At 42.0% G+C, this 17,498-nt stretch overlaps 1 protein-coding gene across 1 annotated transcript in view; it reads left to right on the top strand.

The window, feature by feature from the left end:
- Positions 1-4,302, top strand: part of TYRO3 (TYRO3 protein tyrosine kinase) — a 203,089-nt gene extending 198,787 nt beyond the window's left edge. The window contains exon 19 of the mRNA XM_033952099.1: positions 125-4,302. Within this exon, the coding sequence (XP_033807990.1) occupies positions 125-548 (424 nt within the window). The 3' untranslated portion in view covers positions 549-4,302. The remainder of the gene's footprint in view (positions 1-124) is intronic.
- The last annotated feature ends 13,196 nt before the right edge of the window (positions 4,303-17,498 follow it).

Raw genomic sequence — 17,498 nt, 5'->3', positions numbered from 1 at the left:
TAGTGCAGGAAACAGTGGCAGTTTGTGCATAAAAGGGCCCCTAAATTCAGGAAGATCTAAACTGAAACTCCATTAATGTGTGTGTTGTTTCTCTCCCCCCCCCCCATCCTTTTCATTATTGCAGCTATGAGATGATGGGCAGGTGCTGGAATTCCGATCCCAAGATGCGGCCCAACTTCAGCACACTGAAAAGACAACTGGAAACAATTTTAGGAAGGCTGTCCATCCTCTCGGCCAGTCAGGATATTTTGTATGTCAATATTGGGGAGAGCATGGGAGCTTTGGGGAGTAGCTGTGCCCTGTATGACCCTTTTGATCATGAAGAAAAGGAAAACGAGAGTGAGACTGATGCTTCTGAATCAGCTGCTGCTGCTCCTGCTCCTGCCCCTGCTACCACCACGGTTTCTAGTGACTATCGCTATATCCTGAACCCTGGGTGCCTTAGAGAGGAGGAGGATTGGCAATCAAATGCACATGCAGGGGATGTCAGTGGCCTTTTATTAGTGGATGAGGAAGCACAAGAAGGAGAAGTTGTTATAAATCTCTGATGATTGAGCACAATTTCTTCACGGCCTGGTGAAGGAGGTTTTATTTGTAGATTTTTTTAAATGCTGCATCCTTAGCATGAGAATCTTTATTTCATCTTTTATTCATAAAAGCAATTGGGGGAGGGAGGTTTAATCCTAGGGAAATGTCACAAAGTAAGGTGGGCTGTACATTTTCAGGTAAAAATCTTAGGCAACTGGTTGCCACTTTTACCATTTAAAACTGACCCCTCTTTCTTCCCCTGTGGTGTATGGCCAATACTAAATGAGATGTTCCTCAGATCTGCTCCACCCCATAATGCTTCCCTTGCAGGTGGTCAGTCCTTCTTTGGGATTAATGGCCAGGGTTTATTGCCTCTTGTGCGATTTCTTTGTATGACCTATAAAGACTGCAAGACAGCTTGCCAGAACTACCCACAAGAAGAGTTTGATGAATTTAATATATCAAAAGATTTTCAGAAATTTTTTTGTTTCCTGATTTCAAATATTTCAGGAAGAATCTTTTGGAAGAAGAGGCTACATTTTTTTTTCCAGGGTCAGAATCTTAAATAGACAAGCGGCCCCCCTACAACTTCAGCAGTATGCTAAAGAAGGAATCTCTTAATGACAACCAGTAGCTATCTTGTAAGTCTAACTGATCTGGCCATCAACTCCAGGTCCTTGGAGAAGGCCAGATTCAGTCTTGGTTTTAAATTTACCTGCATTGAGAGCTGTCTTAGTTTTGTCAATAGAAATGCCAAGATGATAGAAAATTATGAAAACAGAAAGCGCTCTTCAAAGTTTGGAGATGGTTGACAGCTTCCGAGCAAACTGTGGGGCCTATTTGTCAAACTGCACTAATACATATTGTCACATATCAAAGCTAGTGGTTAGTAGGCCTACTATGAATTCATGTAGTGCAGCTGATAAATTGTTCTGTTTGCGTTTTACTCAGAAAACATTTATTTTGCATTTTTTATCATGCTTTCTTGTTCATCTGCAGTTCAGTTTGAGGCTTTGGGAAATAACAACCGCTGGAGTAAACTGGTATAAATGAAGGCCAGGGCCTTGTCAGCTCTTCATCCTGTGTTGAACAATGAATATGCTCCTGGCCTACAAATCACTATACCAAAGGAAGCCATATCCCATAAAAAGGGAACAACAATTAAATCTTGCCTTACAATACGACTGCTAGGTGTCTGCTTTTAAGTAATTTGGATTACATAAGAACATAAGTAATGCCTCTGCTGGGTCAAACCAGAGGTCCATCATGCTCAGCAGTCCGCTCACCGTGGCAGCCCATCAGGTCCAGGACCTGTATAGTAATCCTCTATCTATACCCTTCTAACATTGCTTCCTGATCTTAGTAACATGCAGAGCTAATACAGTGCAGGTCCTTCATCTAACATCATGCTGCCAAGAACAGAAGATTAGGCTACTTCTATAATATTTCAGGGGTTTTTTTAACAGCTGAGCTGTCTAAAATCAGGGATTCATAAATCTACTGTAGTTTGCCTTGGGTGTGTTTCTCAGCCACCTTGTCTCTTTCCAGCACTGGAACAAATCACACACTACCCTTACTGTCCTCCATGGCCTCTTCCTCCTCCTCATGCACCATACCATTGCCTCTTTGTAAAATCAGCTTTTAGAAAAACAGATTTCAAGGTACCAAGCATGTCATATGGGAGCATTTTTAATTTATAGGTACTTCTTTTTAAAAATTTGATAGGGTCTACTCTAAAAGCTAAGACAGGAATTTATTTTAGTGGACATCATGGAAATCCCCTGATTCGGACTTAATTCAAAATTTGAAAACTGGGGGCTATAGGCTTTCAATGGAGTCTTTGATCGAGGTCACCTGATGGAAAGAGCAGAAACTGCATGGCAAAGTTCTCTGGAAATGAAAAAAACACTGAACCTGGTTTAGTGGCTGTTGCCAAACTCAGTGTACGGTATATACTTACTGACTCATAAGCCAACAGATGTTTTGTAGAGATTGATTAAACCCAGGATTATGGTGCAGCATCTTTTTCCTAGATTTTTTTCAGATTATTGATGCATGTTTTTAAGAAATTAATTTTGTTTTTCCTTATTCCTAAAATGTACTTAAAACAAAGTGACATGCAAGACATGTTAAGCTATTGTACTGGATGCAATATGCCTGTATATACGTATACATGTATTTTAAAACCTACAAGAGAATTTGTTTGGAATTCAAACACCATGTAAAATATAGCTATGTTATAACTGCAATATTCAATATGTGAAAGCTATAAACTTCTTAGGTGTTCAGACCATAACTGAATCAAAAGGTCTGGTGTCTTTATTCATTCAGTTCCAGTTATGAAATAAATTTACTATCCTATGGCATTCACTGGAGCTTTCCCATAATTGTCATTGGAAAGCTGTAAGGACTTCTAAACTGGTATAAGAAACTGTTTACGTAATCTGCATATATTTCTTATTAAAACTAGATATGGTCAGTGCATCTAAGGACAGAGTTTGAGTAACCTTGATGCAAAACTAGAATGTGCATTGTTTTTGGTTTGTGCTCAGATTTTCAACACTTATTTGCAAATGGAAGTCAGGTCAGTTACAACACTTTCTAACCTCAGCTTAAAGATACTGAAATGACTAGTTAAACAAAGTCAACATTCAAGTGCCAGCATCAAAAGAAAACAATATAAGGAAAAGCCTTCAGTATGAAGAACAGGCAAAACAATACATGTGGTTGTTGGATGCTAAAATAAAACAATATAGCAAAATAACATTTCATTTGCTCCCTGCAGTACATGCCAGGGAACTAGATGTCCTGGTTGTAACCTATTAGAATTCTAACAAAAGGTTAGAGGGCAGGCAAGTACATGGCTCCGAGGCATAGCCAGAATTACAGAGAAACTTGTGATTTCTTTTCAAGTCTATAGCCCTATACCATCCACAGATAACATTTCAACCAAGCTGGCTTTTTCTGAGGTGCTTCTTTACAGATAAAATGCACCCTTGGCCTATCCTTAAAGCTTTAGGTTGCCTTTTTAGTTCAGTCTCATTGGTCTTCATAGTTATCCCTAATCAGAAGAAGAAATTGCTAGCATTTACTGGCATGTTTTCCATCACACCGCCATATTCACTATTGGAATTTAGTAAGGGCAACCTTGCCACTGATGCATTCCAGGGTGCCACAGAGTATAAAGCTTTGCAGCAATTGCCCAAGTGGTTATCTATAAACATGTCTACTTTTAAGTCTTGGCTTCTCAGTTGATCTCCAATAGTATTCTGCTCTGCAACCTGACTTGCACGGAATGAGCTGAATCTATCTAGGGAAGCTGACTCTTCAATCTAACCTAGTACAACACAAGCCATGGTTAATCTTATGTATATCCTTCTGATTTGATCAGAAGTTCAATGTGCATCTTGTTTTTCTCAATGTGTTTGTAGCCATAGTTGATTCTCTACTGCATTTTCCACAATTGGAATGGTATGAGCATAAGAAAACCTTAACATAACTTCTTTTCTCCTCTTTCACTTTCTTTTGCTTAGTCAGCTCCAAACCAAGGAATGTACCGTATCTTTCCCTTCCCAGTCTGTCTGCCGTCAGTGCTGCGATAATCCTAGAGAAAGGAAAAACGCACTAGATTCATGTGGTTGTTCAAGCCAGGTTTACTATCAAATTGCTATATGTTGTATAAACTTTGAATTTTAAATAAAAACATTTTGTGTATATAAAGAAAGCTATATTTTGTACCTTAGAGTCAAAAAGGAACAATAAATTGATGTCTTTTGGGGGAAACATTTTTACTCTGTTCTTTTGCAACAGTATGTTCTTGAAGGCTTTGCATCCACCAGTAGACTCACATCTACAATAAGGAACCTATATTGAATCTAGAAGAGATGATATATAGTGGTACATTTGAATCATGGCATGTTCTTTACTGGGTACTTGTGATAGTTCCTATTGAGGGATTTGAGCAAAAGATATTTTGGTACACCCAGTAAGAGACTGTCACAACTGAAACTGACCCTCGTATGGCACTGGCAATTTTCTTTTTCTTAAGGCATCCAGCTCATTCAGAAACAACTTCTTCCACTGAGGTTACTGTGATATGAGATGTTATTCACAGCTAGCTTTCCCATCTTACACAGCCATTATCGCAAAGGAACCATAAACTGGAGCTGCTCCTAGAACCCAATATATTAGGGTTGTCCGGAAAAAAAACTAAAGTTGAAAAACTGCAAATTTAATTTTTTTCCACAAATTTGATTATGCTTGATCAGAAAATAATTTTTTAAAGCCAAAGATTACAAAAAGGTCTGTTTTTCTTTAAATTTGCTATTTTTGCTTAATGGAGCAAATTCTTGGTATTATAGCTATAACTTTTTATGCTTTCACACTCAGCAATGATACATTGATAAAAAGACATTTTATATCAATCTATTTTATTACAAAAGAACAATAACTTCTGGATGTTGGAGAGATGATTCCTTTTGAGGAGCTACAAGAGTTTAATCAGCTGCTTCCAAGAGATGAGTTCCCATACATGCAAGTTAAGCACTTCATCTCTGGCCAAGAGTGGCTACGGATGATCCTGAGAAATTGGAAAATTTATGTACGACATTGGGTAAATTGAAGGGCCCCATTTCTCTTTTATACAGGTTCTTTAATAATGATACATTTACAAAATATAAATTTATGACCTCTTGGGAAAATGATATGGGTGTTGAACTTTCTAGGTCTGAATGGAAAAGAGTGTTTCTTGAAGTTTCTAAATCTTCTAGATGTGTGTTAATTAAGGAAAATGCTTGCAAAATTCTTACCCATTGGTATTACACCCTTGATTGTCTTCAGGCTGTGTTCCACAGTCTGCTACTGATGTTTGCTGGTGATGTCTAGTAGACATATATGGTGGACTTGTGAGCAAATACAACATTTTTGGTCCTCTGTATCTTGAGTTATGGAGAAGGGCCTAGGCTCTTTGATTTTATTGGACCCATGGGTGTGTTTGCTAGGCCTCCATTTAAAAAAAAGAGGACACCGGTAGCAAATCCAATTTAAAAGATTATGTTTTGCAGCTGCTAAGTGCATTAAAATGGAAGCAATCAAGTTGTCCCACACTGCTGGACTGGCATTTGAAGTTGACCTATTGAATAGCATTGGAGCGATTGACTAATAAATATCATGGATGTTTTGACTCCTCCCATGCATTGTGGGTGTGTTTGCATATGGTTATGCATAACTCAGTTGACGATTGATAGGGTTGCTTTATTTTTCTTTGTATTTCCTAATTTATGTTTTATAAATTGCTGACTTACACTGTCAAACTTTATATAATTTGATGGGGGGAGGGGGGGAAGGGACCTAGGTGAATATGTATACACTATGCACTGACAGATTGCTTAGTTGATTTGTATATGATCTTTCCTTTGTGGTGCTCTTGAGTCAGTGCTGTTATTGCCCCAATGGAGGCAATTGTATATATTCTCTTTTTCATTCAAAAAAGCTAAGAAAATTTTACTTAAAACAAAAAAACAATAAATCAGTACAGAAATAACACTATAGTCTCCAATATGTTTATAACAAGTGGGGTCACTAATACAGTGTTACAATCACAAAAGAATAGAAAAACATTCTCCTGTCATCAAATAATGATAAAATTACATTTTATGCAAGAAAGATCTAGCAGTATTTTATTAAATGAACCTTTACAAAACTGAGATAGCAGTTTTTAAGCACAGGCCAGTGCACTGAATGCTCTGTGCTGCTCCCAACACTCATAGGAACTCTATCATCAGTGCTCTAAACACTCGAGCATTCAGGCCCGGATTCTCAAAACGGCACCAGTAGGCACCTGAACAGCACCTAAGTGTAATTGACTGTGCCATTACAACCCAATTAAAAACTAATTAAGAAAAAAAAAGTAGGCACCACATGGTGCCTACAGAAAAAGGTGCCTGAATCGCATCTATGCAGACACCAGCAGGGCCAGATTAATGAATAGGCCCATAGGTACGTGCCTAAGGCCCGAAATGGTCAGGGGGGCCCGCTGAAGGAGAACACTGAAAAAAAATTTTTTTAAACAGCGACACCCCCCATCAATCGGCAACACCGGGTTCCCCCTTGATCGGCAACACTGGAACCCCCTTCGATTGGGCCCCACCTTGATCGGCAACACCAGGCCCCCCCACTGAAAGAAACAGGGCCTGCAACTGCTCTTTCTCTTTCCTGCCACTGCCGAAGCCCTGTACTGTAAACAAATTTAACACACGCCGCGGGGCTCTAACAGTGCGCATGATGCTGCCAGATTCCCTCCTCCTCCTCCATAAATGAAATGGGAAGTTATGTCATAAGGGGGAGGAAGGAGGAGGGAAGCCATCAGCGGCACGCGCACTGTTTGAGCCCTGTGGCGTTTGTTAAATTTGTTTACAGTACAGGCTTCAGCAGCGGCAAGAGAGAGAGAGCAGTGGCAGGCCCTGTTTCTTTCAGTGGGGGGCCCCAATGTTGCTGATTGAGGGGGGGGAAGCCATCAGTGGCACGCGCACTGTATGAGCCCCGTGGCGTGTGTTAAATTTGTTTACAGGCTTCGGCAGTGGGCCAGCGGTGGGAGAGAGAGCACAGAGCAGTAAATGAGTTGAAGTCGGCAGGCCTGGGGAGGGGAAGATTCTAGATGGAAGGGCAGTCAGGAAGAACAAGAAATGCAGTATGTTGGATCAGGGGATGAGAAGGAGGGAAAGAAGGGGAAATGTTGGACAAGGGCAGAAGGGGAGCTGGATCCTAGGGTGACGGGGAGAGAACAGCAGGAAAGAGAGCGGAAGCAATCTTGGACCCTGATGGGGAGGGAAGAGAGAGGTGGTGAGATGATTGATTATGGTTGATTATGGGAGGAGGGAGGAGAGATAGGAAGATAGTGAAGGAAAAAGGACAGGGATATGTCAGGCCATCAGAGATGGAGAGGAGATTCTGGGCTACAAGAATGGAGGAAGGGGATATGCTGGAAATTGTGGAAATCATGGGAAAGACCAAGGGACAGGGGTGGCAAGGAGATGAATTAGAGGAAGATAGCCTCTAGCCCCTCACCTCCTCATGGATGGAGGCAGAAAATAGAGAAGGAAGACCAGAGAAGAAAATGGAAGAGAGGAGAGTTGCCAGAAAACGGGGAAGGAGACAGAGATATCAGATTTGAGTGGAGGAAATGAGAAGAGAGATGCTAAAAACCACAGTGGGGAGAGAAGGGGAGATGGAAGGAGAGAGATGCCAGACCATGAGGGGAACAGAGGGAATATGATGGATGCCAGACCAAAGGGGGGGGGGAAGCAGGAGGAGAGATGGCAGAGGGAGGTAGATATTTTCTGGAAGGGGCAGACACTGGATGGAAGGAAGAGAATGAAAAGAAGATGAGGAAAGCAGAAGCCACATGAGAAAGGTAGAAAAAAAATTCTATTTTTTAATTTTTTTTTTTTTTGCTTCAGGATAAAGTAGTATTGGAGCTATGTTGATAAGCATTTAGAAATAGAAATGGTGATCCTTATATTGGACTAATTTTAATACATGTTTGACTAACTTTCAGAGACCAAATTCTCCTTCCTCAGGTCAGGCAAAATACTGACCTAAGGAAAGAAGGTTTGACCTCTGAAAGCTAATCTAAAAATGTATTAGTCCAATAAAATGTTATTATCTTATTCTCCATTTTTTGTTTTATTTTTATTTGTTAATTTATAAAGTGATTTGTTATTTCTCTTTTTTCAAATTTACATCTGCTATCTTTATATTTTGTTCAATATTGGGGAATATGCACCACTGTTTCTTCATCCCCTAAACTGTACCGTTCCTTCGGTTTGTAACAAGCCAGCATGCTGAATGCTCTGCACTGCTCCGATGGGCACAGAATTCCTATGATCATCAGAATAGCGCAGAACATTCAGCTTGCCTGCCAGTGCTAAAAACATCTTCCATGCTTTTGTAAAAAGGGAGGGGGGTGTTAGTTTGTGATTACTTATTCCATACTGGGTGAGGGTGATTCTGTGTCCTGTATGTATGAAAGATGTGGTTTTCTGTTAGCATTGACTAGCCTTGTTTGGCAAAATGCATTGGGCATGGTTCCTTGAATAAACCTGATTTGAATTTCCTTATTGTCTGCCGATCTTCTTTTGTTCCACATTGGATTCTTTGGTGGACCGCTTGCCTTGTTGTTTTGTTACAAATTAACATGTGGAACACACCAGAGTAGATACAGATTTGGTTGTTTATATATATGGGTTAAAGTTGGATGACATAGAGTGAGGCAGTTGAGAGGAGTTGCAAACTTGGTTATTAATATAGACTTATGTTTCAGATAGTATTACTGCTTTAGAGTGCATTTGAACACTTTTATATACATATGGAAAGGGTTCAGAGTTAAAGTCCTGGGCAAGTAGGTGGGAAGGGAAGGAAGGAGGGGATTTGTTCAGAGATGTTTGGGGTTTGCATAGAACTAAAACTACACTGGCACTGGTATGGTAATCTTTGTTTTGAATTTTATAATAAAAGAAAAAAAGAAATACAAGTGGAAATAAAGAAATAAATAAGAAAACAGGTAAATAAATGGGGGTGGGGCAGGGCTAGGGGGCCCAGTGCACTTGTGTGCCTAGGGGCCCTCAAATTAATCCTGCCCTGGACACCAGCACCGAACATCAAAATAGGAGTGGTTATGGACAGGGTTGATGTTTGTCGCCACTAAGCATGATTCTGTGTTGAAAACAGGCACCAGAAATGTAGGCTTGTAAAACCCTAGCTTACATTTCCAGTGCCTATCTTCAACACAACCTGCCATTCTCAAAACAGTGCTGTAGTTTGAGTGATGTGTGACTGGCGGCATTTTTTCAGGTGATGGCCAATTCTGGTGCTGTTTTGAGAATCTGTGCCTCAGTGTCTTCTTGACCTAGGCTAAAGCCTTCAGTGCTGTTCAGCTGCTTGCAACAAGGCCTCATATTGGGTGTTTTATCCTATCTCAAGAAGACATTGAATGCTTGAGTATTTGGAACCCTATACCACAGTGTCGTATCAGTAGTCCCGTTTTAAAAAAAAACAAACGGGACTACTGATACGACACTGTGATATAGCATTCCAGCTATTTTTGTCCAACAAGTGTTACTTCTGATGTCCTACAAAAATAACGTTGTAATCTTTTTGATTTGTTTACATAAGCTAGTAATAAGATTTTTTATATCTTAAGCTAATTTAAAATTTTTTTCAATTTTGAGTGCCTTTGATACTATTGATTATTTGGAAAGCCATTGGTAGATGACTACACCAAAGTTTGCTGACAGGTCAAAAGCGCGCGCTGACAAAGGCGCGCCGAGACAACTGAGCACAAGGCGGAAGCCCGCGCCGAAGAAAAACAGTGTTTTAAGGGGCTTCGACAGAGGGTGTTGGTGGGGAACCCCCCCACTTTACTGAATACAGATCATGCCGGCATTGTGGGGGGTTTGGGGGGTTGTAATCCCTCACATTATACTGAAAACTTTACTTTTTCCCTAAAAAACAGGGAAAAAGTTAAGTTTCCAGTATAATGAGGGGGTTACAACCCCCCCAAACCTCCCACAACGCCGGTGCAATCTGTATTCAGTAAAGTAGGGGGGGTTCCCCACCAACACCCCCCGTTGAAGGTTCTGGCACTTAGTTACGGAATGGGATCATTGGGCATGGGTGGAGGGAAGGGGTGGTGTGGCATCTTTGGGGCTCATAAGAGTCCAGGGCCTCGGAGTGCCTTTCTGCCTCCATACTCTCGCTTACCCTATGTAAAGTAGGATGGGGGGAGTTTGGTTGCTGTTACTTTTCTTCTGTACATGCTTGTTATTTTATTGTATATGATGCATCCTTATTTGTACTGTGCACCCTTGAGGTGCCCTGGCGTTGTCTTTGTTGTTGTTTGCATCAATAAAAATTGTTTGAACCTAGGATGAGTACGAAGGACCACCTTGTCATGATGGAACACTGTGAAAGATGCATCAGCAACTAAAGCTTGCAGCTCACTGTCTCGAGTAGATGTGAGGGCAATGAGAAACACCACTTTCCAAGTGAGATACTTCAGATAAGCCGTAGACATTGGTTCAAATGGAGGCTTCATCAATTGAGCAAGAACAACATTGAGATCCCAAACCACTGGAGGCGGTTTGAGAGACGGTTTGATATTGAAGAATCCTTTCATGAATCTGGAAACCACCAGATGAGCAGAGAGGGGTTTCCCTTCAATAGGCTGATGGAAAGCAGCAATTGCACTGAGATGGACTCGGATCGATGTAGACTTGAAGCCAGAAGTGGATTAGTGCAAAAGATAATCCTGAACAGAAGATAAGGAGGAATCTTGAGGCTCCTTATCGTGAGAAAAGCACCACGTAGAAAATCTAGTCCATTTTTGGTGGTAGCATTGTCTAGTGGCAGGCTTCCTAGAAGCCTCTAAAATGTCTCTTACAGGTTGAGAAAACTGAAGAGGAGTTATGTTGAGAGGTACCAAGCTGTCGGGTGTAGAGATTGCAGGTTGGGATGAAACAGAGATCCCTGACTCTGTAAGCAGAGACGGAAAAACTGGTAGAAGATATGGCTCCCTGCTGCTGAGTTGAAGTAGAAGGGAGTACCAAGGTTGTCTCGGCCACCAAGGAGCAATCAGAATCATGGTGGCATGATTGTTCTTCAACTTGACAAAAGTCTTAAGAATGAGAGGGAATGCATATAGGAAGAGATTCATCCATTCCAGTAGGAAAGCATCTGCCTCGAAGCATTCTGTCTCAAGGTGCAAACCTTTGTCCTTGCTTTTACAAGAGGGAAAGAAAGAATTCATACTTCTACACAGGGCCTCAAAGCCTTACTCAGGGCCTAGATCAGTTTGCCAACCTGGCCTGGTTCAGAACTGCCTGTGTGCTGACCTTGCCTGTGTTCTGATGCCCTGGATCAGAACTTATCAGATCTCCATCCCTACATTTCCCCTTATTTTACTATTTTAAGGGCTTTATGGAGGTAGGGCAAATCTGCTCGGGATAATTTGGATAGTGACCATAAAATGGACTTATGAGCAAGTTAAACAAGGAAGGCAGGCATTGCAGAAAACAACAGAGGGTAATCAAGAGACCTAATCCAACGAGGAGATATTGCAGAATAACCCATATCCACTGGCCAGATGGGAGCCATGCCCATAAAGCATTCCAGCACTCTGGTGAGTTATAGAGTTCTTGATTTAACAAGCTAAGTGCTGTGTGAGGTATGATCAATGTTTTTTTTTTCTAATGCACAAGCTAAGCGTGATAAAGGTTTATTAATTCTATAATGCTAACCCAGGTACACCAAATAAAGAGACTGTCAAAGAGATAAGTTCAGCTTTTGAGAGCAAGTTAACATTGATCAGTTAAAGCATAACTATCAGAGGGTATAGAGACAGAGCGGCTTGTTCTAACAATTCTGGGATTAATCAATTGCTGTGTGTGTACCAAGGCTGCCCCTAATCATCTCAGGCAGCCTTGTGTATTGTGTGTTAAATTAGCAGGGATATCCTGCAGGCAGGACAAGGTGAGCATTAATATAGGAAATATTTACAAAATGCGAACAGTTCCATAAAGCTAATTGCACTGTTAATGCAATTTCTAGTACAATTCTTACCCTAGCACATGACAGATTATTGTGATTTGCTACTAAGGGGGTATAAATTGTCATGGCATCCCAGGGTAATTTTATGGCTATGTTTCCCCATGATGTAAACCTGGTACATAATACTTCAGTTTCAGTCATAAAATTATTTGGGAAATCTTTCTTATACCCTTTGGCGCTAATGTAATCATTTCCATATAGTGCCTCTGGAAGCTTCAAATCTAATGTGTTGGTAGTAATGTTTTATTTTTATATGCACATTTCAAATATAACGACACATCCACAATTCACACACCTAATCAAACACATTTGCACACACAGTCTGGGGCCCCAAACACGTCACATGCATATCTATCACATATGCAATAATAACTAATAAGGTGCATATGTTATAATCAAAATTGTGAGTCCCTATATCTTCCTAAGCCAGACGGAGGGGTCTGGCACTAATGAGCATTCTCTAGTAGATATGTGAGGGATAGTAAAAAATCCCTAAATGTCCCTAAAGTAAGAGAACCTCAAGATTACTTTCCCTATACCCAGAAGTGCCAAGCATAGTAACCTAGAATTAAATGCATTAAGATGGAGAAGAAATGCCCAGGGCAAACACTAAAAAGCCCAAATATATGCATAATAGGTACATTTAACTCATGTGAAGGTGATACAAACAATGGATACACACAAGACAGATTTTGTCTTCTTTGAGTGTGGTGCAAGGGCCAAGTTCTCAAATTAAATGTAAATCGTAAAAAGAACTTGTGATGTGTCAGCAAATAATCAAAAATGTAAATCACTGCCACATGTGGGACAGGCCTATTACTTGCGACAGGTGTTACAGAACATAAAATTATGGGATAAACAAAGAGTTCTTTTCTGAGAACAATGCATGAGACAATAATAAAGAAAATACAACAGCTAACAAAATATCATAATGGGCCTATTAGATTCTGAAGATCTGCAGTGCTACTATAAATAGCTTGCATGGTGTGGGTGTATATTTTGGCAGAAAGGTATTAAACCATAGGACAGGTTTGTTAAATTAAAAAAAGAAAAAGCACAACAGTTGCACACCTAATGTGAAAATTATCAGTCTTTTTCAAGGTGAGAATGGCTTGGTTACTCAAGCTTTTAAGGTGTCCCCAAATCACAGATCAGTCTTAGAATAACGCTTTCTTTTCCAAGAATGGAAGCTTTTAATGTGTGCCCAAGTCACAGGATCAGTCTTAGAATAATGCTTTCTTTTCCAGTTGTCTTGCTGTGGTAGGGGAACTTGTGGTCTCTAGAAGATGGAATCGAATTCAGGAATAGAATTCTGCAAATGCTGATGCCAGGACATTCCCTTCTTCTTCTGTAGTTTCCGAGACTGGAACAGGTGCCGTGTCCACAGCTGCGCATGTCAGTCGCACGTGTATGCTTGGCACCCAAACCGAACCTGTAGGAGTTGAGACAGCAGCATAACCCCTTCTCCAGGTTATAAAGGGAGCAGGTGAATGCCAGACAGGATTAGGAGACAGTACTCTAAAAAATAGTTAAAATGGTTAATAGTGAACAAAGACCATTTGAACCTGTCTCAAATTAGGAACAGCATATTTCACTGGTTTCTGGTTTAATAGATTTTAATGTATGGTTGACACGTTCCACAATGGCTTGTCCTGTAGAATCATAAGGCAAACTGTGAATCAGCAGGATATCCCATTGTAAGTAAAACTCAAAAAAAGCATTGGAAGAATATGCAGAGCCATTGTCTTTTTTTTTAAAGTTTTTGGCTTTCCCATAACAGCAATGCATTGTAACATGATTAATTACTCGATTCGTTGTTTCTCCTATTTGTGATTTTACCCAAAGATAACCAGAATAGGTGTCAATAGTAACGTGCAGATATTTCCATTTCCCGAAAGGGGGATATTGTGTGACATCGATGTGCCACACTTGATTTACTGTAAGTCCCCTGGGGTTTACCCCGTACTTAGCAGACGAATGCAGCTGTGAGCATTTGTGGGCAAGAATGAACTATAGGTGTAGCTTGATTTAAAGGAATATTAAACATTTTCACCAGGGTTTTGGCATTTTGGTGGAAGAATACATGACTGTCTATGAGAGTGGTAAATTGTGCAGCGTCTGCAATATTATCTCCTGTAGAAATGACTTCAGGAAGATTTTGATGGCTATGAATGTGAAACACGCTAATGGAGTGTTTACGTGTTGACAATAACGAGCGTAATTTAAGAAACAAGGATATTAAGTTGTCATCAATTGATGGGGTGACGTAGGCACCAGGAAGCTGGTAAACTAAATTATGAATGTACAGACTGTCTGTAATCAGGTTCAATGGACAGTGGGAAAAGGTTTGCAGCGCAAGAATAACAGCGGCTACATCTGAGCACTGAGCGGATTGTTGCGGGGGAATGAGTAAGACCCGAGAAGTATTTTCTTGGGTCCAGTACATGACTCCGCGTGTCTTGTGGCCGTCTGTATAGACAGTGAGAGTGTCAATTATAGGTGTTAAGCTTAATGCAGAATGAAAATCCAAAACACCTGCTGCCACAAGAATTAAGCGTTTATCTTAAGGATAATGATGACAAATATGATCAATGTAATTTGTCAATGCAATTTGCAATACCTCAGTATATTAAAAAAGAAAATTCCATGGCTCATGCGAAAGGGGCTCGGTGATAGATATCAGGTCCAATCCCATAATGTTTTAATGCTCTATTTCATGCCTTACAAATCAGTGAACTATACATGTATTGAGGAAAGCTGATATTCTTAGGGGGCGTATGTGGTAAATATATCCATTCCACTATATGTAACCGATTATCTGGGGTTAGCTGGCCTAAAACCGCAATAGGTTGGCATTTCTGCGGAAGGATTAATAAGAAAAGCGCTTCGGAAACAATAGGACAAGACTTGGAAGCAGAACTGAGACAGGAATGCAGGACTGGAAGTGTAACAGTGATGGGGGACTTCAACTACCCGGGGATAGACTGGAGTACGGGACACTCCAACTCCACGAGGGAAGCAGGATTCGTAGAAGCTGTGAGGGACTGCTTCATGGAGCAACTAGTCAAGGAACCGACGCGAGGGGATGCTACTCTTGACCTCATCCTTAACGGATTAGGGGGGCCTGCAAGAGGGGTAGAAGTGGGAGGAACACTAGGCAACAGTGATCACAACGTGATCAGATTCACATTAGAAAGGGGGTCACCCATAGGGGGGAGGACCGCAACGACTGTGCTCAACTTCAGGAAAGGGAACTATGTTGCTATGAGGAAAATGGTGGGGAGGAAGCTCAGGAACTGCTTTAGGATGGAGACTGTAGGGAGCGCCTGGACCCTTCTCAGGGACACACTGCAGGAAGCGCAAAAACTGTACATCCCCAGTTTCAGGAAAGGCCGCAAGAACAAGCGGTCAAAAGACCCGGTTTGGATGACACATGAAGTAAAGAAGGTAATCAGTGACAAGAAAGTGTCCTTCCGGAAATGGAAAAGGGATCCAACGGAGGAAAATCACCAGGAGCACAGGAAATGCCAAAAGGAATGCCACCGAGAGATTAGAAAAGCAAAAGGGAAATACGAGGAGGGGCTGGCCAGGGAGGCGAAAAACTTCAAGGCATTCTTCAGTTACGTAAAGGGGAATCAACCAGTGAGAGAGGAGGTGGGGCCATTGGACGATGGGGATAGGAAGGGAGTGATTAAGGAGAATAAAGAGGTAGCTGAGAGGTTGAACACGTTCTTCTCGTCGGTCTTCACGAGCGAGGACACGTCCAATATACCAGACTCAGAGGAGCTCATGAGTGGGGAGCAGGCCAAAAGATTGGGGCATATAGAGGTAAGTCGGGAGGATGTCCTCAAGCAGATTGACAGACTGAAAAGCGGCAAATCACCGGGACCGGACGGGATCCACCCAAGGGTTCTAAAGGAACTAAGTCAGGAAATAGCGGGCGCAATCCAGCATGTTTGCAACCTATCCTTGAAAACTGGAGAGGTACCAGAGGACTGGAAACTGGCGAATGTCACACCTATCTTTAAGAAGGGATCGAGAGGTGACCCCGGGAACTACAGGCCGGTGAGCCTGACTTCAGTTATAGGGAAGATGGTGGAAGCAATGATCAAGGACAGCATTTGCGAGCACATCGAGAAAAATGGCCTACTGCGGACAAGCCAGCACGGATTCTGTAAGGGAAGGTCGTGCCTGACAAACCTTCTGTACTTCTTTGAGGGAATAAGCAGTCAGGTGGACAAAGGGGAACCCATAGACATCATTTACCTCGATTTTCAAAAGGCCTTTGACAAGGTGCCACATGAAAGGCTGCTTAGGAAGCTGTGGAACCACGGGGTGGGCGGGGATGTACACAGATGGATCAAGCACTGGCTGTCAGGTAGACTACAGAGGGTCGGAGTAAAGGGCCAATATTCTGACTGGCGGGGAGTCACGAGCGGTGTGCCGCAGGGATCGGTGCTGGGGCCGCTACTCTTCAACATATTTATCAATGACCTGGAAACGGAGGCAAAGTGTGAGGTTATAAAATTTGCAGATGATACCAAGCTCATCGCCAGAGTTAGGACCAGGGAGGAGTGTGAGGAACTGCAAAGGGACCTCGATAAGCTGGAGGACTGGGCAAACAAATGGCAAATGCGCTTTAACGTAGATAAATGCAAGGTCATGCACATAGGGAAAAAGAACCCGTTGTTCGAGTATAAAATGGGGGGGAGATTGCTGGAAGACACCGGACTTGAGAGAGACTTGGGTGTGCTAGTGGATCCATCCATGAAACCATCCGCACAGTGTGCAGCAGCCTCGAAGAAAGCCAACAGGATGCTGGGCATCATCAAGAGGGGCATATCAACCAGGACGCGGGAAGTCATCATGCCGCTGTATCGAGCGATGGTGCGCCCACATCTGGAATACTGCATTCAATATTGGTCGCCGCACCTCAAGAAGGACATGGCAGTTCTTGAGAGAGTCCAAAGGAGGGCAACGAAACTGGTAAGAGGGCTGGAAAACTGCCCATATGCTGAGAGGCTGGATAAACTGGGGCTCTTCTCTCTGGAAAAGAGGAGGCTCAGGGGGGATATGATAGAGACCTTCAAAATACTTAGGGGCATAGAGAGGGTGGACAGGGACAGGTTCTTCAGACTAAAAGGGACGACAGGTACGAGGGGGCACTCAGAGAAACTGAAGGGAGATAGGTTCAAATCAAATGCAAGGAAGTTTTTCTTCACCCAAAGGGTCGTGGACAAATGGAATGCGCTCCCGGAGGAAGTGATCCGGCAGAGTACAGTACAGGGATTCAAACAGGGATTGGACAGATTCCTGAGGGAAAAGGGGATCGTGGGGTACTGAGGGAGGTGCTGGGGTGTTGCATA

Source organism: Geotrypetes seraphini, chromosome 7 (genome assembly GCF_902459505.1).
Source record: "Geotrypetes seraphini chromosome 7, aGeoSer1.1, whole genome shotgun sequence".
NCBI lineage: Eukaryota > Metazoa > Chordata > Amphibia > Gymnophiona > Dermophiidae > Geotrypetes > Geotrypetes seraphini.
This window is presented reverse-complemented; position numbering and strand designations above follow the sequence as displayed.